Raw genomic sequence first — 25,558 nt, 5'->3', positions numbered from 1 at the left:
AATTATAATCACTAGAGCTATGATTATATTTTCAGGGTAAAATTCAAATTTAGCTATGATACTCTCAGTAAAATTAAACATATGCCTGGTAGAGGGAACAGATTCTCTTACTCCATTATGCCAAAGGTTTTGTCTTACATAGATGATGAAAAAGTCCTTAAGACAATGAGAAAAGACTGAGTAGGCCATCTGATTGAATCTGGACATTAAGTAGTCCCAAAATTCTCCAATGAGGAAAAGCATCAGAAAAAAAAAAATTCAAACATATTGCCCTTTAAAATGGACTGGTTTTTCTCCTGAAGCAAGGCTTTTAGAGGCTTGAAGCAAGGCTTTTAGAGGCTTAAAGCAAGGGAGATTATGCAAATGAGAGAATGTCAGTGAGGAGAGGTAAGTGAAAGTCCACCAAATTAGCCAGCTCGTGGTCAAACTAGGGAGGGTGGGAGGGTCCTTAAGGTCCCTTCGTGGTCACCAAACTGTGATGTTTAAAATCTATATTGTGTGATCACCCTAAATTAGAAGCTTCAGCACCAGTCTTTGGGCATTAAACATTTATTAAAGCATACAGGTATTAACATGGAGTTCAGAAAGTTAAGAAAAGGCCTATCTCGCATAGAGTTCCAGCCTGGTTGGGTTCTTCCTCAAGTTCTCCTCCACAAGCCCACTTTAATCAGGAATTCTCTAGCAAGCTGATTGTGGAAGCTTTTTATAGGTCTGGAACAGAGCCGGTCCTTACACACTGCTTCAAGCTGATTGGTTGGCATCATCCAAATCCATTGGTTTTGAAGGTGTTCTCAAGTTGAGTTCACAGTCTAACTTCTGAGAACAATACCTTCTTAAGGGATAGCCAGGTGTGATTACAATCCAGTTAACTTGAAGTAGGCTAATCAGCAGTCAATCACTCTCACTTGATTCAATCAGTCTAGATTAATGTCCAGGTGGGTCTTTGAGTATCTGCTAAATCCCATTATTTCATCATACCATCAAAGAAGGACATGAGATTAACCTGGCATGATCTGGGCCAGTAGAAGACATGGTGGCTCTTTGTAATCATTGCATCCCTTGGTGTTTATCAAATATCTTTTTATTGATCTTTTCTCAAATTTTCCTGGGGATTGACATAAAGTTCATCAGTCTTTATTTTACATATTTTATTTTCTTCTCATTTTGAAATTTTACTTGTGAATCATGCCTGCCAATTCTTTCAGGACCCACTAATGTAGTTCATCTAGCTATGGTGACTGGAATTGATAGAGAGCTGTTAGGGTTTCTCTTAGCCATTCCTTGATTGGTGAAAGGATATGAAAAGACAATTTCCTGTATTTTTCCTTTTAAAATCTAACGTGGTAAATGAGTTCCATGTGCATCAACATTGGTCTCTTCAGACAAATCCCAATATTCATTCTTGTTGGAATAGTATTCCATTGTTTATTAACTATTTTATTCTTGAATTTCTCCCATCCCTCCTCTACCAACATCCCCTGTAGAATATTAGTCTGTGGATTCCATCCTTTCTTCACAATGAACCCTTTGAAGTCTGCTTTTTCAAAGCCTAGTGTACATGGCAGACAATCTGGCTTTCCTCTCCCTCTATAATATAGAAGTGGTTACTTCTCCTCAGGCTTCACATCAATTCTACCACAGCTAACATTTTCTACTTGTTAAGAAAAATCATATAAATAATTTGTTTTTATTATTGGTTCATCCACCTGTGGGGACCAATTTTTAATTGGCGTGTGTTAGCTAAGAGGCTTGCCGCAATATTGGGGCAAGGAAGGAGACTGGCAACCTCCCTCAAAACAGAACAGGATTTATGTTAACAAGAATGAAGTTTAAAAAAAAAACCACAAACAGGACCAGTAGGATCAAGGGAAAGGAAATAAAATGGAGAAAGGGAAATTATACAACCTCAAAAGATACCACTGCCCAGGAATCAGCTGAAAATACACAGCAGAACTCCTGTCATTCCAGCATCCAGCTAGAATGCTCAATTCTCCTCCCCCAATCCCAGAAAAAACCCATACAGCCCCAGCCAATGGGATGGCTGCTCTGACAGTCACATGACTGCCCTTACTAGGCTTCCAATCATTATAATTTTGCCAGACCCATGTAGGCGTCAGCGAGTGGTGATGACATGAGGTGCCAGTGCCATGGCAATGGCTACAACCAGTGGGTGGAGCACCATGCAGTTTGCGGAGCCCCAGGCCAGTGCACAATAACAATTTTTTACATTCCCCCCTTTGTTTCATCAAGAAACATGGGGTGTTTCCTTGATGGAACAATAAATAATAAACAATAAATAAATTTTAAAAAATAACAGAATATCATAACCAACGTTAAGAAACAATATACTAATAACAATATAGGAAAGGGAAAATACATATTACAGATGATGTATATAGTAACAGAAGGAAAAAGAAAAATGTCCATTTAAAGTCCTTAAAATCTTGTCTTTGAAGGAGGGTTGAGATGTCATCAGGAGAACGGGACTCTGGTCTGGATTCTGGCTGTCTCTGGATTCTGGTTGTCTCTGTAACTGCTGGATTTTCATTAATCTTTAGCATAGCATTGTCCAAAAATGTTCAAATTAAACAATGAAAGTTCTTAAAAATATACAAAACAAGTTTAAACTTTATATATATATATATATATAGCATGTTGGAGTCCCCCCTTTGGAGGATACTTATATCCATATGCAATACAAAATTGAGACAGTTATGACATTACTAACACTTTTTACCACTATATGTCTGGATCAAGGCCAAATTTAGTTATGTGTCCATGATGACACCTGAAAATGTTATGGAAAGGTTACCATACCACATCTCATGGTGCATAGACATCTAATAATTGTGCTAGACCTCGGGTAGATGTATTCTGAACATGCCACCAGATTGAGTGAAGAAGCAAAGTTAAGTTAAACCAGGTGCGTGCATTAGGGCTAACATACCACCAGAACATTTTTGGAGTGAGAGAGGAAGAAACTGGACTATGTCCAGCAATTGTGCTCTACATAGCTGCTCTCATAAGCAAACTATGGACTTCCTGAATGTATTTGGCTGTTCTCTCAGCCTCCATCAGGGTATCTTACATGTACCTGCCTCTCCTCCTGTTGTACATATATTCTCTCCAGGGTCTGCAATGTGGAGTTGAACCATCTCCATTAAGCTCATTGTAAGAGCAATTAGTCTCTGAAATGGTAAGTTTCCATAAATCATAAATCTCGTATTAATTTCACCAGACAATTTGATGGTAAAAATGCATGCTACACCGCATAATTTAGGATATACTTGAAATATATATATAATCCCAAACCATACCGAGTATACATAGTCACAATGACATACAAATGATAAATGAATGTAAATGGCTGATATTATTAAACATTATTACAGAATCTTCATTAAGCAAGTAAATCACATCATCTTGTCCATGAATTCTCTATCTAGTACAATGACAATAACAGATACTTGAAATGATAAACAATTTATCAAAAGGAAATAAAACATCAGCAAGACTCAATATGTTCATTAATTGCCTTATAAATCAAGCAATAAGGTTCAATAACCCTTTCTAGAAGACAGAGCCATGTACTCTTGGTGGAGAAGTTCTTCACCTGTAGGAGCAAAAGCTTATTTAAGGTAAAAGCTTATAATGCTAGAATTTGGGGTACACCACATTTTTTAAACTGTTTCCCCAATTCTCTGCATGCCAAAGTGGCAGGGGTTTCTGAATCATCATTGATTCTTCTAATGCTGTCATAATTACTGTTATGGTAGAAAATATGGAGTTCTTTAGCATCGACTTTGTCTGTGCCACAAATTTGCCATAGAGGTTCATTTAACTGGTGAATGATTACATTCAGTTGGTTATGTTGGGCAAAGGCTACAATGGCATCGTTCCCAGCACAAGTACCAGCTTTTTTCAAATCAGCAACATATTCTTCAAAGGGAATATTTGTTTCTATAAAAGACCTAAAGTCTTCTTTATGACTGAACATATAATTAGCAGTTTCTTGTCTGTGTTTGAGATGGTTTTTGGAATGACTTTCTAACTGGTCTCTGTGGGTTCTGAAAAGACAGTTTCCATCTCCTGATACTTTATGGACTTTGAGTCTCAGGGTTTGTAAGTATTATCACTCACACCTCTGGAAAGATTAAATTATCACTAGGACAAATCAAGCTGGTTTTCTTTAGGTAGAGTATTCTCCTGCAGATGTCTAGAAAATGGAAGTTCTCTTCCATTATCATATTATGCCTTTGTGCTAGGCTTGTGATATGTTTCCCAGAACTCAGGAATGGAAAGAGGACCAAGATATGGCACCAGGGAAGGAAGTACCAGGAGAGAAAGAGATTCCAAGGGATGCCTGAACTTGCACAGAGTGCAAGAACACATGCCATCTTACAGCTCTGTCATCCTGTACCCAGTGCCAGGTCAAAGATCCTGGGTGGAGCAAGTGATTATGAGCATGGACCTTATCTGTACGTTGAAGCCAAAAACAAGTTCTGGAAACATAGCTGTGTGGCTCTGATCCCAGGAGCAGAGTTGGGATCCCATTCTAGCCTTTAGCCCAGATTTGAAACCTGAAGTGGAAAAACCAGAACAGATGTCTTGGACACATGGGGAACCAACCATACATTCACTTCAAACCTGCAGAAATGACTAGTGTGCTAACAGTGACCAAGGCCAGCAGCATTCCACTAAAACTCCCAACCACACACAAGGCTTTATAGTGTCTAAGGCAGTTTGTGTGCACCATCTCCCAAGTATTTTGTGAGGTAACCACTACAAACTGTGAGCTTGTTTCTGATATTGGGAAGGGACCTGGACTTGAAGTCAGAGGATCTGGGTTGAAATCCAAGCTCTGCTGATGACTCTCCACGTGACCTTGGTCAAGTCATTTGACCTAACTAGGGTTCCTGTTCCTCTTATGTCAAATGAAATCCTTGAACTCAATGACTTCCAAGTTCCTATCCAGCTCTAATTATGATCTGATGACTTTCTTTAGCACTTCAAGATTTACCAAACATTTTACAGACATTACTCCCTTCAATTTCCACAAAAATTCTGAGCTAAGTAGTGCAAGTATCACTAACCTAAACTCATTTTAGAAATGCTGACACCTGGACCCTGAGTGGCTGAGTGACTTACTCAAGTATACATGACTAGGAAGTTCCATAGTGGGATTTGAACCCACATCTTCCAACTCCACATACAGATCCTGCATTGCAAGTTTTTCTCTACAAATGCAGATTGCTAATTTCTCTACAACACACTGTCATAGAGAGTTTTCTATGCTAACTGGCCTTTGCCAAGGTCATACAGAAAGGAAGTGAACCCAGTTCTTCCTAATTTCAGAGCCAACATTTTATCCACTATGCCACATAAGAATAAAATGTGGAATTGGAAGTATACAAAGAGAAAAAAAGAGATAGTACCTTTGATTAGCCTGGTGGTAAGCCTGCCAATCACAGAGAATTTATCAGCTCCTCGCCACTGCATATCCTGGCAATTCTCTGACAACAAATAATGAGACGTGGCTTTCATTCATCAGGAAGCTAAAAGAACTGACCTGCTTCAGATAGTTTGATATACAACATGTTCCAAAAGTCCTAGATTGTTTCAAAGCATCTCCCCAGTTTCTAGAAACATGTTGGACTGAATTGAAAAGAATTGAATATAGGCAAATGTAAGTACTGTGAAAGCCAGGACCTGAGTTAGAGCTCTGTTGCTTTTTTTTTTTTTAATCTTAAAATTTATTCTAAATTTACACATCAAAAAGAGCATGTCGACACTTGCAGGAGAATGCAAATGAAGATGCTATATGGAACTATCAATTATCCTGTTCTACCCCTAAATTTTTTTTTGGTGGGGCAATGAGGGTTAAGTGACTTGCCCAGGGTCACACAGCTAGTAAGTGTCAAGTGTCTGAGGCCGGATTTGAACTCAGGTACTCCTGAATCCAGGACTGGTGCTTTATCCACTCTGCCACCTAGCCGCCCCCCCTACCCCTAAATTTAAAAATGCTTATAATAAATTGTATATATTACCTTCAAAACTATTCTGCTTCTATCCTCTTTCCTTCAAAAATGATTGCTTCCTACCCTCTTTCATCCACTCAGTTTTTAAAATTTAATGTTTTATTTTCCCCAATTACATATAAAAACAATTTTTAACATTCATTTTTTTAAAAATTGAGTTTCGGGGCAGCTAGGTAGTGCAGTGGATAGAGCACCAGCCCTGGAGTCAGGAGTACATGAGTTCAAATCCGGCCTCAGACACTTAACACTTACTAGCTGTGTGACCCTGGGCAAGTCACTTAACCCCAATTGCCTCACTAAAAAAAAAAAAACTGAGTTCCAAATGTTTTCTCCCTTTCTCTATCCTCCTATACCCCCAGGTGAGAATTCAAAGAATGCAACGTAGGTGATAAATGTGTGATCATGCAATACTTATTTTCATTTTAGTCATTTTGTGAAAAGAAAACTCAAACTGAAAAACAAATAAGAAAATTAAACATTATGTCTTCCAAGGAGATAGAAAACAAAAAGGAAAAGGATCTATATGTACACCTTTTCTATCATATTAGTCAATCTGATAGTTGTGAGGTGGTGCCTCAGAGGCATTTTAATTTGTATTTCTCTTATCAATAGTGATTTAGAGCATTTGTTTTTGTTTTTCGGGGCAATGGGGGTTAAGTGACTTGCCCAGGGTCACACAGCTAGTAAGTGTTAAGTGTCTGAGGCCGGATTTGAACTCAGGTACTCCTGAATCCAGGGCCAGTGCTTTATCCACTGCGCCACCTAGCCGCCCCCAGAGCATTTTTCATGTGAGTATAAATAGCTTTGATTACTTCATCTGATAATTACCTGTAAATATCCTTTAACCATTTATTAATTAAGGAGAGATTTTTATTTTTATAAATTTGACTCCTTTCTCTATATATTTGAGAAATGAGGCCTTTACCAGAGAAACTTGCTATAAAAATTTTTCACACTTATAATCCTATTTCCCCCCTGTTTATCCTCTCTCTGTCTCTGTCCCTCTCTGTCTGTCTTAGTCTCTCTTTTTCTCCTGTTACTCCATCCATCCTCAAAAATGTTTTACTTTTGACTACCACCTCTCCAGTCCACTCCCTTCTCTCATCCCCTTCCCCTACAACTTCCCTATATGGTAAGATAGATTTGTACCAAATTGAGTGTGTGTTATTCCTTCTTTGAGCCAATTCCAATGAGATTAAGGTTCAAGCACTCTCCCTCACTCCCAGATCTTTCCCTTCACTTAAAGGATCTTTTATGCTTATTTTATGTAAGATTATTTACCCCATTTTACATCTCCTCCCCCTTTTCCCAGTTTATTCCTCTTTCTCATTCTTTAATTTTCTTTTTTATATCATCCCATCATACTCAACTTATACCCATGCCCTCTATGTATACTCCTTCTAACTGCCATAATAATTATTAAGCTCTTAGGAGTGTCATGCCCCACGCAGGCATGTAAACAGTTTAACTTTATTGAATCCCCTGTGACTTCTCTTTCCTATTTTTCTTTTTATGCCTCTCTTGAGCCTTATATTTGAAAGTCAAATGCTCTATTCAGCTCTGGTCTTTTCATCAGGCTTGAAAGGCCTCTATTTTATTGCATATCCATACCCTCCCCTCCCCAAATGATTATACTCAGTTTTGTTGGGTAGGTGAATTGTGGTTGTAATCTTAGCTCCTTTGTCCTCAGGAATATAATATTCCAAGCTCTCTGATCCTTTAATGTAGAAGCTGTTAAATCTTGTGTTATTTTGACTATGGCTCCGTGATATTTAAATTATTTCTTTTGGGATGCTTGCAATATTTTCTCCTTGACCTGGGAGCTCTGGAGTTTGGTTACAATATTCCTGAGAGTTTTCATTTGAGGATCTCTTTAAGAAGATCAGTGGATGTTTCTGATTCCTATTTGACCCCCAGATTCCGGAATATCAGGGCAGTTTTTCTTGATAGTTTCTTGAAAGATGATGTCTATGAACTTTTAAAATCATAACTTTCATGTAGTTCAGTAATTCTTTTTTTTGGTACAATAATTCTTAAATTATCTTTCCTCCATCTGTTTTTTCTCATGAGATAGTGCACATTTTCTTCTATTCTGTAATTGCTTCTTGATGTTTCATGGAATCATTAGCTACCATTTGTCTAATTATGATTTTTAAGGAATTATTTTTCTCAGTGAGCTTTTCTCTCTATTTTCCACTTGGCCAATTCTACTTTTTAAGGAATTCATTTCTTCAGTGAGTTTTGTACATTTTCTCCCATTTGGAAAATTCTGCTTTTTAAGGCATTCTCTTCAGTGAATTCTTGTACATCTTTTTTCCATTTGGAAAAGTCTGCTTTTAAAAAAAACCTTTTCTTTAATAGATTTTTGAGTCTCTTTTACCATTCTGTCAATTCTGGTTTATAAGATATATTGAGGACCTAATTATTATAGTTTTACTGTGCATTTTTATCTGAAACATATTTAGCTTGTTTTTTAAGCCTCTATAAAATATTCCATTTCATAGAAATATGTTATTGATATTATTTTAATATATATGTTGTTTTTCAACAAAATTTAGTTTCCCTGTATATCTTAATTTTATTTTTGCTCTTGCCATTTCTAAGATCATGATTGCTATCCCAGGGGCAGCTAGGTGGCACAGTGGATAGAGCACCAGCCCTGGAGTCAGGAGTACCTGAATTCAAATCCGGCCTCAGACACTTAACACTTACTAGCTGTGTGACCCTGGGCAAGTCACTTAACCCCAATTGCTTCACTAAAAAAAATGATTGCTATCCCTACTTTTTAATTTCAGTTAAGGCATGATAGATTTTGTTCTACTTTCTTATTTTAACTGCATGAATCCCTTGTATTGCAGGTGGGTTTCTTGTAAACACCATATTATTGTACTCTGTTTTCTAATCTACTCTGCTATCCTCCTCAGTTATATGCAAGTGTTCATCTACATCTATGAATGTAGAGATCAAATGAGATAAAAACTAAAGTACTTAGTACAAGTATTTGTAACATATAGTATCTGGAACATAGAGGATGCTTGTTTCCTTTCATCCTTCATGCTTTCTTGTTCCTGTAGTAACTTCACCATTCTTTTCCCTTTCTTTCCTAATGTATTCCTTTTTCTTTCCCTTTTCTTACTTATGTTAAGTTCATTGAAACATAATAAAGCAGCCCCTAGTCACCATTCATCTTATGTAACTCCTTCTATGACACCCAATGACTTTAGGTGTCATAGAAGGGGCATTTTTGTCACTTTCCCTTTTTAGTAAATAATCATTCCATCCATGGATAGTCCTATCTGATTGTTCACTCATATTTACCTCTGAGAACAACAGGACAACTCAAAAAACTTGAACAATATAATGCAAGATAGAAAATAGGAAAATGACTACAACTTCTGATTACATAAAACAAAACTCCAATTAAATGAATCAACAGATTATCTGAAGAAGAAAAATACACTATAAGCTGTAAACTTCTTAAGAAATATGATGGTTAAATTTTATAATTGTAATTAAAAAACCACAATAAACTCTGCAAGTGCCTAGAACTTCAAGTATAAAGGAAAGGAATTTGAAATAATACAAAACATACTTTACTCACCAAAAACTATAGAAAAGAACAGAATATGTTCTGAGAAGCAACAGATCCCAAAATGTCATACCCTGTTAACTTGAGATTAACCAGTAATGAAAAATAATGGACATTCAATAAAAGAAAGTTGCTTTGGGTACTCTGACAAAAAAATTAAAACCCCAAATGTGTACAGATTATTCAATTTACAAATACCATGAACAAGAGAAAGACAAGAAAGGCAAATTAAATAAAGCAACCAAGGAAAGCACAAGAAATGAAGTTGATTACCTGCAGAAACTACTAAGAGGAGGGAAAAATAGAAAGGGAAAGAAACCTGTTGGGTTTTTTAAAAAAGGAAATAGTAGGAGGATCATTCAGATATTTCTTGCCAAACAAGGGAAAAGGATAGAAGCAGATTTTAAAGAAATAGAGGTCATGGTGGAAGAATAGGCCTGAAATTCCATGGGCTAATTCTTATACACACTTCCCCTACAGATAAATAAATGTTTGCATGGTGAGGCTAATCGACAGAATAGGTGCATACATAAACAGACAGAGAGAAGATAAAAGATAGAGGGGTAAAAATATAGAGGGGAATGTGATATACCGTAATCAAGTCAATGGTACACAATGAAGGGATGTAATTCATATAGTCTTCCAGGAAAAAGAGGGGCTGTGGGAGAATGAGCAAGGTGGTGAAGGGAGGGATTGAAAAAGGGTAAAAGGAGAAATCTTAATTTATTGATAGGAGGGGTCTCACTGAAGAACATTCTAATCTGGGGAAAACATTCTGTTACAGTGGTTTGGAGGAACTTTACAAAGGGTGTAATCTGGAACAGATTTGAGAGAGAATTGGGATTCCATGTATAACATCTTTTCAAAGATAAAAGGGAATCAGAGCTCCTGAGAGAAACTAGAATTCAAAAGAAGATCCAGAGAGGAGAATGCATGGCAAAGAAGAAAGAGTATTATCATGGCAAGGACATATGGTAGAACTGGGCCATTAGAGTGTGAATTTCTTGAGAACAGGAACTATGTTTTGCATTTCTCTCTCTCTAGCACTTAGTACACTACCTGGCACATAGTAGGCACTTAATAAATAGTTACTGACTGACTGCCATGATCAAGGACACAGGAAATGGGAAATACCATGTTTACATAGCATCTTTGACTTGTGGGGTGCAGTGCAAATAAAAACATCTTGAAACCAGTCCATTCTTTCCTCTTACAGATAAATAATAGCCACATCCCATTATCTGTTGTCAGGGAACTGCTGTAGACTACTCAGTGATTAGGAGCTGATGCATTGTCCATGATTGGCAGGGAATTCTGTTAACCAAAGCTGTACACTCTGTACCTCCCCTTTGATTCTTCCAATCCCACATCTGATTCTTGCATAGTAGAGTAGGGAAAGTGTTAGCCTTAGAGTCAGGAAGACTTGGTTTTACATACTGGCCGTGTAACCTTGCATATGTCACTTAGTGTCCCCCAAAAATTCTCTAGCAGAATGTTTCAGAAAAAGTGCCAATGTACATTAATGGAACATGTCTATCAATAAGAGCTCATGCCCTGATGGAATCAAAATCTAATTTTTAAGAATGACATAGCACAAGATTAACAAAATCATAGGAGGGTTTGTGGTAGAAGAAGCTTTACACTGAACTAAAAGGCTTGGTTTGCATTAGAAAAATGAAGTGAGTAATCCTTGTACTACTGACCTCACAGATCTTTCGTGAGAATGAAAGGAAATGAAGTCCGTAAAGAGTTTGGTAAACCATAAAGCACTAAAAAGAGTCATAGGGTCATAGATATAGAGCTGGGTGGAAAACAGAGAATCATTGAGTCCAAAGACTTCATTTGACATATGGGGAACTGAAATGCCAGTTAGGGACAATGACTTGACTACAGATACATAAGGAATCATCAGAAGAGCTTGAATTTGAAACCAGATCTTCTGACTCCAAGTCCAGGTACTTTCCCAGTATACCAAGTTACCTCACTATGTGCCCTGCTAACCTCACAGGATACTTGCAATGGTCAAAGGAGATGATACAAACAAATTACATTTTACACTATAAAGTGCTATAATCATGGTTGTGTATGAGTTTAAAAGCTACATAAAGGTCTGATAAGGATGTAGGTTTTCTCATTAATACCTCCAAACTGAAACTCTGCATAGAACAAATTGGAATGAAGTAGAATTCCATCTTGTCCAGAATGCTCTGTAAGCTTGGATGCCCCCCAATGTCATTTTATCCCCAAATGGGAGCATCTGGAAGACCTCACCACCGAAATGGAATCCTTCTGGCTCCTCACCAAAAAGTGTTTGTGAGGACGTGTCTCATTGATAATAAGGATCAGAAAGTTGGTTCAAAAGGATGTCACTCTTTCTTGTCCCTGTACTATGTATCTTTCATGTTTGTGGAACCAATAAGAAGGAATTAAATAATAGTAGTGGGGGATTAGGCATGCAGAAAAGTATTAAAGAAATTTTAACCTGCTTAGAAGTTCATGCCAAGTTCAAAAGAGTCCGTGGACAGTCACCAGGGTCCATGACTCCTATAAACAAAGAAAAAAAGGTCATCACGGTTTGAGTGAGTCTATAGTTCAGGCAAGGGCACAGCTCTGCCTGCCATTCATTGAGCATATGGCCTAGAATGAAACCTTTAAAATCTCTGTGCTCAAATTTCCTAATCTATAAACCAAGTGGGGAGTAATTGGTAGGGGAAGTGTGGGGAAATCATAGGATCACAAGGGTTCACTGTTTGAGAACTAGGTCTTCTAGCCCAACACTCTCAGTAATCAGGGGGGAAAAAACTGAGGTCTAGGGATAGGAAGGGACTTTATTAAGGTGAAAATTATAATGAGGGTCGAGTCAGGCTGCTTTTCCTGCTATTATTCTCAAGTCACTTAACTACTACTTGGCTCAGTTTGCACAAGTGCAAAATGGGGATGATAATAGCACCTACTTACTCTGGCTGTGAGGATTCCATGGGATAATGCAAATAAAGTTCAGTGGCTGGGATATAAAAGTGTCATATAAATATAAATATTATTATTATTATTATTATTACATATTTCAAGGGTTCTTTGATTGTATTAATGGAGGAAGTCTCTAATAATGGAAATTTAAGCCATTCAAACCTTGTCAGACTAGGCAGCTCCTGTGTGAGTCCTCCTAAAAATCCTCTACAGGGGCAGGATATAGGAGCAGGCTTGTCAATGTGTAGCAGCTGACTTTTCAGAAAAAACATGTCCACCTATCACACTTTCAAGTTGAACGTGCACTGCTAACATTCTATCCATCATTTTAAAGTTTAGAAAGAAGACAATAGGGGCAGCTAGGTGGCGCAGTGGATAAAGCACCAGCCCTGGATTCAGGAGAACCTGAGTTCAGATCCGACCTCAGACACTTGACACTTGCTGGCTGTGTGACCCTGGGCAAGTCACTTAACCCCCATTGCCCTGCCAAAAAAAAAAAATGAGACAATAAATCAAGCTCTGATTTGTGGCATTTGTCAGATGTCCAAGGTATAAATGGTCATATTTAGACTTTATCAACCAGCTCTCTTGAGATGGACTGAACTGGCTCTACCACACCCTTGGGCAAGAATCTTTTTTCTTTATCTTTTTGTTTTCTTTCTGAAACCCTCAAAATCTTCTTTGCTCCAACAGAGCCATAGGCTTTAGTAGAATAGGACCTTTCAACAAATTTGTAGGTGATGGCCTTTCTGTGTAGGGAAGAGAGAGAGAGATGAGTGAATGGTGACTAACTGAGATCCTATCTGAGTGTGTACAGTCCTTTTTAAAAAAATTTTTTTTTTGGGTGAGGCACTGAAGGTTAAGTGACTTGCCCAGGGTTATGTAGCTAGTAAGTATCAAGTATCTGAAGATGGATTTGAACTCAGGTCCTCATGAATCCATGGCTGGTGCTTTATCCACTGTGCCACCTAGCTGCCCCCTGTGTACACTCCCTCTTGAAGTGCTCTCTATGTGCTGACCATTGATAGCATATTAGGTTACCTTTTGAACTTTAAAGATCTGTGGGTGAGTCAAACATGGGGCAAGACATACATTCTGGGGGGAAGCTAGGTGGCACAGTGGATAAAGCACCAGCCCTGGATTCAGGAGGCCCTGAGTTCAAATCTGACCTCAGATACTTGACACTTACTAGCTGCATGACCCTGGGAAAGTCACTTAATCCTCATTGCTCCAAGCAAAAAAAAAACAGAGGTCAATATGAACAGATAAATTTGTTATATATCAATCCAAGGAAGAGGACTAGAAAGAATAAATGTACCTATGGCCACAGCCTCAACCTGAGATCCGTGGCTATTCTCCAAGCTAGAATGAAGCAGGTGATCCATGGAGGTCTGTGAGAGACACAGGTCCATGCTCTGTTTGAGGTGTCAGGGAGGCAGTCATTAGTAAATGAGGGCATATACCAAGGTTAGTTGGAAGGTATCATCAAAGACTGTTACCAGAAAAGGCACCAACCTGAGAGATTAAAGTCAGGAGTACTAAAACTCAGACGACATCCAGGGATATAAAAATGTTGGGGACACCAAAGCTCTAAGGAAGAAGGATAAGAAAGCTTTAGATAGTGGGGAGAACTCCTAGGGCCTGTGGGCCACTATTCAAACAGGACAGAAAAATGGTATGGCATGTTACTATTTATTTTGCTGCCATCTTCTCTCTTAAGAAGCATGTTCTTCTAAGTGGACAAAGAACAAGCATGGCTAAGAAGTCAATTAAGCCCAGTGCAGCTTGAGAGATAAGAAAGTAGCATCTGACCTCTTTTTTTTTTCAGGGCAGTGAGGGTTAAGTGACTTGCCCAGGGTCACACAGCTAGTAAATGTCAAGTGTCTGAGGCCGGATTTGAACTCAGGTCCTCTTGAATCCAGGGCTGGTGCTTTATCCACTGCGCCACCTAGCTGCCCCTTCACCTGACCTCTTTAAGATGAGGTCAAGCCCGTAGGATCTGGTAATCTGCAATCTATCACTACCACCTCTCATGGGGAATTTGGATATTTGCTCTCTTCTTAGCTCAACATATAACCAGAGGCCAACAGAAATTTGATTGTTGAAAGTCTGAGACCCCCAACAAGATACTGCCCTACCCCTACTCTCTCTGTGTAATTCAGTGCCAGGTTAAGGTCAGGGACAGATTTCAAAATGATAAATCTGTTGCTATTTCATTAATAACCTATTGGTTGCTACACTAATCCAAGTTAATGGAAAACTAATCCTGTTTACCTACAAGGACTATCTGTTGATTGGCTGGGAATTCCCACCCCTTATTTTCTACAAATGACTATAAAAGTCTGGCAACTAAGCTTGTGCCTCCGCAAGCTGTAGCACCATCTCTTAGAGCAATGGATCCTTGGGGACTCACCACTACAGCCCTCCTGGCTTGTGTCCTTTTCCTGATCTTCTTGTTCCTATGGGACCAAGGATTAAATAGGGGCAAGCTCCCACCAGGTCCCACTCCTCTTCCCTTCATTGGCAACATCTTGCAATTGGATTTCAAGAACATGACTGCAACATTCTCACAGGTAAAGGGGCTGGATCTGGGACTTGGATCCTACCTGTTTGTGTTGTGGCAGGCAGACATAAAGTCCTCACATGAATAATTGAATCAGGATGTGTTGTGACTACTAATCCTAGGTCATGGATGGTGTGATTCCAGGGCTCTGTGAGTGATTATTTGCAATGATTTCAGGGATGCACTGATTATTTTGTCAAAACTTTGATAGCAGCAGAAGAAATTCAACAACAGAACAAATACAAAGAATTTAATTAGTGTAATGTGGCATACTATGCTCTGGAAATACAAAGCTAAAAACAAACCATTCAGTCACTGAGAACTCCTTTAGTATCTACTTTGTGCCAGGCACTGTATCAGACACATGAGAGAAATATGTAGTGAAGGAAACAATCTTTCTTTGGGAGGAAATAGTTCCTGTCCTCCAGGAGCTTACCTTCTACTAGAGGGATACAACAAATTCCTAGATAAGTAAATACAAGGTGATTAGAGAACACAGAAAGCACTAGTAATTGGGGGACCAGAAAAAAAGTTTCAAGTAGGAGAGAACACCTAAGCTGGACCTTGCAGGATGTAACAGCTTCTGATTGAAAGAGCTTAAGTGGGAATGACTGTGAGGCATGGGAGAAATTCTGGGCAAAGGCAAAGAATTGGGAGATAATATAGATCTCAGGATAGCTTGGCAAAAATGTATGAGGGGTAATAAAAATAAATCTGGAAAATTAAGTTGGAGCCAGCTATAGAGACCTTTAAGTACAAAGTTAGGGAGGCAGTAGGGAACCCTTGCAGACTTTTGAGTAGAGGAATGACATGGACAGAGGTGTGCCATAAGAATATTAAGTTGTTAGTCCTGGGGATTATTCATTACAAAGGGGAAATCCTATGAGCTGGGGATTGAACTTGGAGGTCACTTAAAGAAGGGGTAAAAATATTATTTATTATGCTAGAAAAAGAACAAATTAGAAATCCCCAATTAGATACTAAACTAGACATCCTGAAAATTAAAGGAGAAATGAATAAGATTGAAAGCAAAAAAAAAACTATAGAATTAATCAATAAAACTAAGAGCTGGTTTTATGAAAAAACAATAAAATGGATAAAATATTGGTTAATTTGCTTAAAAAAAAGAAAGAAGAAAACCAAATTACCAGTATCAAAAATGAAAAGGATGATGGTACCACCAATGAAGTGGAAATTAAATCAATAATTAGGAATTATTTTTCCCAACTGTATGCCAATAAATATCACAATCTAAATGAAATGGATGAATATTTACAAAAATACAAACTGCCCAGGTTAACTGAAGAGGAAATAAAATCCTTAAATAAACCCATATTAGAAAAAGAAATTGAACAAGCCATTAATGAACTCCCTAACAAAAAAAAATCCCCAGGGCCAGATGGGTTTACAGGTGAATTTTACCAAACATTTAAATGAACAATTAATTCCAATATTATACAAATTATTTGGAAAAATAGGTGAAGAAGGAGTTCTACCAAATTCGTTTTATGACACAAATATGGTGGTGATACCAAAACCAGGCAAAGCAAAAACAGAGAAAGAAAATTATAGACCAATTTCCCTAATGAATATTGATGCTAAAATATTAAATGAGATATTAGCAAGGAGATTACAGCAAGTGATCACCAGGATAATACACTATGACCAGGTGGGATTTATACCAGGAATGCAGGGCTGGTTCAACATTAGGAAAACTATTAACATAATCAACCACATCAATAAGAAAACTAACCAAAACCATATGATTATCTCAATAGATGCAGAGAAAGCTTTCGACAAAATACAGCACCCATTCCTAATAAAACACTAGAGAGCTTAGGAATAGGTGGAACTTTCCTTAAAATAGTAAACAGTATCTACCTAAAACCATCAGCAAGTATTATATGCAATGGAGATAAATTAGAAGCCTTCCCAATAAGATCAGGGGTGAAACAGGGATGTCCATTATCACCCCTATTATTTAATATTGTTCTAGAAATGTTAGCTTTAGCAATCAGAGAAGAGAAAGGAATTAAAGGAATTAGAATAGGCAAGGAGGAAACAAAACTATCACTCTTTGCAGATGATATGATGGTATACTTAGAGAATCAACTCAAAAATTACTTGAAACAATTAACAACTTTAGCAAAGTTGCAGGATATAAAATAAATCCACATAAATCATCAGTGTTTCTATACATGACCAACAAAGTCCAGCAGCCTGAGATATAAAGAGAAATTCCATTTAAAGTAACGGTGGATAATATAAAATACTTGGGAGTCTACTTGCCAAGACAAACCCAGGAATTCTATGAACACAACTACCAAACACTCTTCACACAAATCAAATCAGATCTAAATAATTGGAAAGATATCAAGTGCTCATGGATAGACAGAGCTAATATAATAAAAATGACAATACTGCCTAAATTAATTTACTTATTCAGCGCCATACCAATCAGACTACCTAAAAATTATTTTATAGAGCTAGAAAAAATAATAACAAAATTCATCTGAAAAAATAAAAAATCACGAATATGCAGGGAAATAATGAAAAAAAATTCACAGGAAGGTGGGTTAGCTGTACCAAACCTGGAGCTTTACTATAAAGTGGCAGTCATCAAAACTATCTGGTACTGGCTAAGAAATAGAGTGGAAGATCAATGGAATAGGCTAGGCACAGGAGACACAGTAGTAAATGACACTAGTAATGTAGTGTTTGATAAACCCAAGGACTCCAGCTTCTGGGATAGGAACTCAGTATTTGACAAAAACTGCTGGGAAAACTGGAAGATAGTATGGCAGATATTAGGCATAGACCAACATCTTACACCTTATACTAAAATAAGGTCAAAATGGATACATGATTTAGACATAAGAGGTGATACCATAGGTAAATTAGGAGAGAAAGGAATAGTCTACCTTTCAGATCTTTGGAAAAGAAAACAGTTTATGACCAAACAAGAGATAGAGAATATCATAAAATGCAAAATGGATGCTTTTGATTACATTAAATTTAAAAATTTTTGTACAAACAGAAGCAATGCATCCAAAATTAGAAGGGAGGCAGAAAGCTGGGAAACATTTTTGTGGCCAGTCCTTCATTTCTAAAATATATAGGGAACTAAATCAAATTTAGAAGAATCCAAGTCATTCCCCAATTGAGAAATGGTCAAAGGATATGAACAGGCAGTTTTCTGATGAAGAAACCAACGCTATCTATTTCCATATGAAAAAGTGCTCTAAATCTCTAATGATTAGAGAGATGCAAATTTAAAAAACTGAGGTACCACCTGACACCTATCAGATTGGCTAAAATTACAAAAAAGGAAAATGATGAATGTTGGAGAGACTGTGGGAAAGTTGGAACACTAGTGCATTGTTGGTGGAGCTGTGAACTGATCCAACCATTCTGGAGAGTAATTTGGAATTATGCCCAAAGGGCGATAAAGCTGTGCATACCCTTTGACCCAGCAATACCACTTTTGGGTCTTTTCCCCAACGAAATTATGGAAAGGGGAAAGGGGAAAGGGACCCACATGTAGAAAAATATTTATAGCTGCTCTTTATGTGGTGGCAAGGAATTGGAAGTTGAGGGGATGCCCATCAATTAGGGAATGGCTGGACAAGTTGTGGTATATGAATGTAATGGAATACTATTGTGCTGTAAGAAACGATGAGCAGGAGGAGTTTAGAGAAACCTGGAGGGTCTTGTGTGGGCTGATGATGAGAGAAGAGCAGAACCAGAAGAACATTGTACACAGTATCATCAACATTGTGTGTTGATTTACTGTGATGGACTGTATTCTTCTCAACAGTGCAATGATACAGAAGAGTTCCAGGGAACTCATGATAGAAGAGGATCTCCAAATCCAGGGGAAAAAAAGTACTGTGGAGTATAGATGCTGAATGAACCATACTATTTCTTTTGTTTTTGGTGCTGTTGTTTTTCTGTTTTGAGGTTTCTTGTCATTGCTTTGATTTTTCTCTTATAACATGACTAATGCAGAAATATGTTTAATGTTATTTTATATATATATATATATATATACACACCTATATCAGATTACCTGCTGTCTAGGGGAGGGAGGGAGAAAAATGTGAAATTGGAAAGCTTGTATAAACAAAATTTGAGAACTATCTTTACATGTAACAGGAAAAAGTAAAATACTTTATTAAACAAAATATTATTTATTGTGCACTTACTATGTGCACAGTATTTTGAAGATGACACAGGATAAGATATTTCAGTTGCATGTCAGCTGGAAAGACCTTGTGCTCCTTAGGGCAAATTAACAAAATGGGTAGTACTGCAGCACATTTAATGTTCTTTCCCCTGATTAAAAAATAGAATCTTTTCTAATACTAAACCACTGGACAGAGCCTGAGACTTTGATGGTTCGATTTTCCTGGGTTGCTTCAAAGGCTGATCTTAGGGGAGGGTGGGATAGAAGTAGGAACAGTGGTCTGGAGGGCTGAGCTCTCACTGCTAGGAATTTTGGGCTTACCTGCCTGCCTGTGAGGAAGGTGGGTCCCTTCTCCCCAATTGATTGCTCTTTATTGGGCTGAAAGCAGAGCCAATGGTCTCCAGGCAGAGTCATTGACATGAAAGGGTCAATTACAAAGGCTCTTGAGTGATAGTTCTGGAGTATCACCATCAATTTCAAGGGGAATTTGGTGGTGGTTTGACTTGTCTGTCACATTCCATTTTCTCCTTCTCTCAGGGTGACTTACTGTGTTAACTAATTTGGGTACCTGTCTCACAAGTCTATTACCATTGTTGAAGCAAGGTGGCTATGAGGGTCTTAATTGAGTCAGTGAGGAGGCAAGATGGAATAGATGTGGGAGATAGAATGTACCAGAATTGGCCATAGCTAATTGTATATGTCAAAATGAAAAGTCAAGAATGAATCTGTGGGAGTTCTGGAGGTGGAGCCTAGATGGTAGAGTAAAACCAGGAATCTTCCTGAGCTCTCTCAAATTTTCCTCAGAAACAACATTCAATTCAGCCCCTCAACATATTCTGGAGCTGCAAAACCTGAAATACTCTTCCAACTTAAGGTAACCTAGAAGATCTTCAGGAAAGGTCCATTTCATCTGGGTAAAAGGGGAGCACTAATCAGTACAGAGGGTGTCTGGACAAACCAGCAAAAGGCTTTAAGTCACAGCACAGATGAGTAGCTAAGGAGCCTCAGTCCTAGCTCAGCAAACTGGTGACACAGCAGGTCAGTTGTGACACTCCCAGCCCCAGTGAAGAAGTCAATCTACCATCTGGAGAAAACGAAGGGATGACCATCCATTGAGTGCTAAGCTCAGAATGATCTGAAGCTTGGTAGTGATGATGAGAACAACAAAGAGGGGTTTTTTTTAACTTTCATTTTGGGGGAAAACATGATTGACTGTGGGAAAAGATACTTGCTTGGGGTGCATGGGACAATAGTAACAACAGTGAAGGGTCAGAGCTGGTCATTTCTTTTTTGACTTCAGTTTTCTCTGCCAAGGAGAATCACCTGTGAGATTTAAAATTGGATACTAGAGCATTAACCTCCCTTTTTAACTTTTCCCTTCTTTATCTCCCAGACTAGTAAATGGAAGAAGCCTCTGGTCTCTAGTTAGAGCTTTTATTGTTTGGAAATTACAAGGTGATGTTGATTAGAGGGATAGGAAAGTAGAAATACAAAACAAATAGTCTTAAGTCTGAATTTAGTCTATGTTCCGTATAAAACTCACCAAAAGCCCAAGGCCACCTTTGCGGGGGAGAGCCGCGTCAAGCACATGCTGCTACAGCGAGCCGGGCTGAGTCCAACCTCCATCAGCCTCTGTGTGTGCAGTGCAGCCAGCGGACAAGGAGAGCCGAAAAGAGATCTCACTTCCATTCTCTCCTTGCCTTTTAAGCTTGCACCCCAGAAGTGGAGTGCTTAGCAGCTGGACTGGCGTCCGTAGCCCATGCACGGCCGTCGGTCTCCTCCCCGAAAGGGTGGTCCTTCAAAAACTGGCGTACTTTTTACCACATTCCCCCCTTTGATTCCTCAAGAAACAAAATGTTTCCTTGATGGAACAGTAAAAAATAACAGAATATAATAATCTATGCTAACTAATAATATGTTAACAACAATATAGAAAAGGAAGAGAGGCGATTTTTTGTCCTCATGAACTGACGCTTTGACATTGGTCTTGCAAAGGGAGGACCTCTGCAGAGAGTACATGTTACAGACGGTGTATATTATAACAGAAAGGAGATAGTAAAAACTAACAAAACAAAACAGTTCATATAAAGTCTCTGAGTTCTCTTGTCTTCTTGAAGTGGTAAGACGTCATCAGGAGGAAACTGGATTCTGGTCTGGAAAACTGGATTCTGGACTCTGGTCTGGAAAGTTGGATTCTCTTCTTTAGCTGTTTGAATTGCTGCATTTTTACTAAACCTTAGCATAGCATTGTCAATGATCAAATTAATAAATTCCATTACATTCCCTCCTTTATATCCTTAGACTTCTAATAGAGGGTTGAGGTAGTTATGCAATCAGTAACACTTTTTACCACCATGTGTCTGGATCAAAGCCAAATTTAGTATGTGTTCATGACACCTGAAAATGTTATGGAAAGTTATCATACCATATCTTATAGTTCCGAGACAGTCAGTGATTGTGCTAGGCCACAGGTGAGTTCGACTGAGTGAGACCAAAAGAAAAATAAGTTCAGTTAAGTTAGGTTATATTAGGAGGGAGAGAGGATGAAACTAGACTGTGCCTAGTAATTGTGCTCTACATAGTCACCATCATAAGCAAACTATGGACTTACGTATACCTGTCTCTCCTTTTGTTGCACATATATTCTCTCCAGGGCCTGCATCAAAGTTCACAGAAGTTAATCTCTGAAATGATAAGTTTCCATACTTACGAAATCTCATATCAATTTCACCAAGACAGTATGATGGTAAAAATGCGTGCTATGCTGCATAACTGAGAATATATTAGTGATATATACAATAATTCCAAACCATACCCAGAGTATAATGACATATAAATAATAAATGAATGTAAATAGCTGATTATATTAGACATTATTACATAATCTTCTTTTAGCAAGTAAAGCACATCATCTTATACATGAATTCTCTAGTATAACAGTAGCAGATACTTAAAGTGGTGATCAATTTACCAAAAAGAAATAAGACTTCAATTAGCAAGATTCAATATTCAATGTTTTCAGTGAGGTATCAAGCAAAAGGTTCAATAACCCTCTTTTTAAAACAGAATACCATAAAAGAGAAAAGAGAAAAAAAATAAAACTCATTAGAATTCTTGATTCACTCAAAAAGAAAGAGTTAAAAAAAATTCTGGTAGCTTCTGAGGCTCAATGGCCTCTCCCACAGCATATACTTAAAATGTCTTTGAAAAGTCACTTAGTTTACAAAATTGAGTTTTAAAGAAAAGCAAAAGAAACAAAAGTCAAAAAACAAAGCAAAACCAAAAATAAAAAGCAAAAGATTCGCTAAGCACCCTTTTGTGCTCTTAAAGAACTTAAAGATGTGGTGAATTCCAGGTCTTTTCAGTGCCTTTCAAAAGTCAAAACAAAAACAAAAAGGATTTAAAAAAAATAGGTATAGGGTAGGGAAAAGGTGGGGGAAAATTGAGGTGGGCCAGAAAACTAGGCCATGTGCTTCAGTGCTTTGCCTGTAGAAGGAAATGCTTGTTAAATTTTAAGGTATTTAAGCTGCTAGAATTTGGGGTATGCCACATTGTTTTAACTGGTTCCCCAATTCTCTGCATACCAAAGTGGCAGGGGTTTCTGAATTGTCATTGATCTTTCTAATGCTGTCATAATGTTCTTTATGGTAGAAAATGTGGGACTATAGAATGTCTAGGAATAACATAATTATTAATCACTCTAAGATCTTGCACAAAACGATAAACAGGTTTACCATCTGGCCCAGGCTTGGGTTTTTTAACTGGCAAAATGGGAGTATTGCATGGAGAGTGATGACATGGAATAATAATACCCTGGCTTTTCAAAGCCTCAATTATAGGGGTGATCCCTTCTATTCCTTCCCTAGACAATGGATACTGTGGAATGGAGGGGGGTGGTCCTCCCTTAACTTTAAAGGTAACAGGCATGGCAGACTTAAGGAGCCCCACCTAATTAGGGGATGAGGCCCATAAAGACTCAGGAATGTCAGAGGGGATTTTGGATACCTCCCCTACTGTTCCTTGAGCTTCTGTAAGTAAAATTGGTAATAAATGAACAGTATCCTCTGGCAATTGTAGGGAGACAGCCCCATCTGGAGCACAAGATATGGTTGCTCTAAGCTTGCAAAGGAGATCACGACCTAATAAATTTACAGGGGCATCAGGCATGAGTAAGAATGAATGTTCCACTGTTAAGGGCCCCATAGATACCATGCGAGGATTCAATTTTGCCACTCTCTGAGTTTTTCCTGAGACTCCTACTACATTCAAAAATCCTACAGGTCTACACCCAGGGTCTGGTTTGCTTACTAGTACTGATTTAGAGGCTCGTGTATGGCAGACAATCATAATAAGTCTCCCCCACTTTTAGGGTGACATGTGGTTCTTTACTCTGGGGAGGTGAATGGACTGGTACAAGGGCATTCAAAAAATCTGGATCTGGGAATATATGGCTTTCATTATCTATGTTCCATTCCTCCCCAAGACCCCGTCATTCCTGTGCCCTCCTCTGAGAGGGACCTTGGTTACCATTATTCTGGTACTGCCTTTCTGTATTTCTCTGATAGGGTCTATTTCTATTTTGATTTTGCCTGTAATTAGAATTAGAATTTCTTCTCCAAATCCTATATTCCCTCAATTCATGCCCCTCCTTACAACAGTAACAACACACCTTAGTGTCTTTGTTCCGGTGTTCACATGGCTGACAGGAACAACACACCTTAGTGCCCTTGTTCCAGTATTCACATGGCTGACTAGGAATTGCTGGTGCCAGACTGCTCTGTTTAGGGCAATCTGGACCTTCCTCACGTGAGTCAAAGACATAATTCGCAAGGTCCTTAATTCTATCAGCTGTGAAGTTCCTCCAATCTGGACATTGAGTCAGAAAATATTTGTGTACTTCTGGCGGTGAATTACAAATAAACATGTTGAGAATAATATAAGAATCTTTTAAATCAATTGGATCCAATCTGGTATATTGCCTGGCGGTCTCCCAAAGCCTATCATAAAATCTACTTGGTCTTTCATTAGCCTCCTGAAATGTGCTCATAAATTTCGTCCAGTTTACAGGTTTTTTAGAGCATAATTCCATTCCCTTCAGAAGTGTTTCCTTAGTGTCTTTTAATCTTTGGAATTCCCTGCCGTTATTATAATTCCACTCTGGATCCTTTAGAGGCCATTCCATATTGGCCTTACCCTTCACAACAAGGGCATTTCCTGCTGAGATAATATCTGTAATCTCAGTTGGGGACAGTAAAGTTTCCATAAGGCAAGTAACATCAGCCCAAGTGGGTTGATATATATTAAATATAGTCCTTAACTGTGAAACTATAATGTTTGGATGTTTCTCAAAACTAGGGAAGATTGCTTTCCATGAGCTCAAGTCAATTGGTGTAAAGGGGTTATATTTTCTAACCTGAATTGGCACTCCCTTTTTATTATGTTCTATAGCTTCCTGCAAGGGAAGTAGTTTCTGCTGATCTGATTCTAAAGACTGGCCAATATCTGTTTCTGAGGCTGGGTTACCTCCAGTAGGGGGAGCTATCTTAGCGTCTCCCTTGCCACATGGTGAAGCTGGTTTACCTTCAGCAGAGGGAGCCATCTTAGCGTCTCTCTCACCACATGGTCTACCTGTAATCTCTTTCCACTTTACAACCATGATAATACCCATAATGAGAGTTATAGTCATGTGAACTATCATGAGTATGGTATTACAATTTATTTCAACTGCAGGCATAAAATTCCTACTAATATTAAACACATTTTCAGTGGAGACAGTTACACTCATACCATTATACCAAAAAGATTTTGCTATGTGAGTGAGGAGAAAAACCTATAACACAATGAAGGAATACCAAGTAAACTAGATGTCTAAGTTTGGACAGTATCATACCCCAACATGCTCCAATGCAAAAAACCCCAAAAAAACAAAGGGAAAACGTGAAATTCAATCCTTTAAAACAAGGCTTTAAGTGAGATTAGGCAAAGGGAAAGTCCGTGGCGGGGGGGGGGGTGTATTTGGAAAATCCACCAAATTAGCTGGCTTATGGCCAAACTAGGGAGGGTGGGAGGGTCCTTAAGGTCCCTTTCGGGGTCACCAAACTGTGAGATTTAAAATTGGATACTAGAGCATTAACCTTCCTTTTAAACTTTTTCCTTCTTTATCTCCCAGACTAGTAAATGGAAGAAGCCTCTGGTCTCTAGTTAGAGCTTTTATT

The 25,558-nt window shown here is 38.3% G+C and overlaps 1 protein-coding gene across 1 annotated transcript in view; it reads left to right on the top strand.

The window, feature by feature from the left end:
• Nucleotides 1–14,945: 14,945 nt before the first annotated feature.
• The window catches only part of LOC122741893 (cytochrome P450 2C23-like), a 30,959-nt gene continuing 20,346 nt past the window's right edge, over nucleotides 14,946–25,558 (top strand). The window contains exon 1 of the mRNA XM_043985762.1: nucleotides 14,946–15,167. Within this exon, the coding sequence (XP_043841697.1) occupies nucleotides 14,988–15,167 (180 nt within the window). The 5' untranslated portion in view covers nucleotides 14,946–14,987. The remainder of the gene's footprint in view (nucleotides 15,168–25,558) is intronic.

Source organism: Dromiciops gliroides, chromosome 2 (assembly GCF_019393635.1).
Source record: "Dromiciops gliroides isolate mDroGli1 chromosome 2, mDroGli1.pri, whole genome shotgun sequence".
NCBI classification, from domain to species: Eukaryota; Metazoa; Chordata; class Mammalia; order Microbiotheria; family Microbiotheriidae; genus Dromiciops; species Dromiciops gliroides.
The sequence above is the reverse complement of the archived record's forward strand: the minus strand, read 5'-3'. Positions and strand labels throughout refer to the sequence as shown.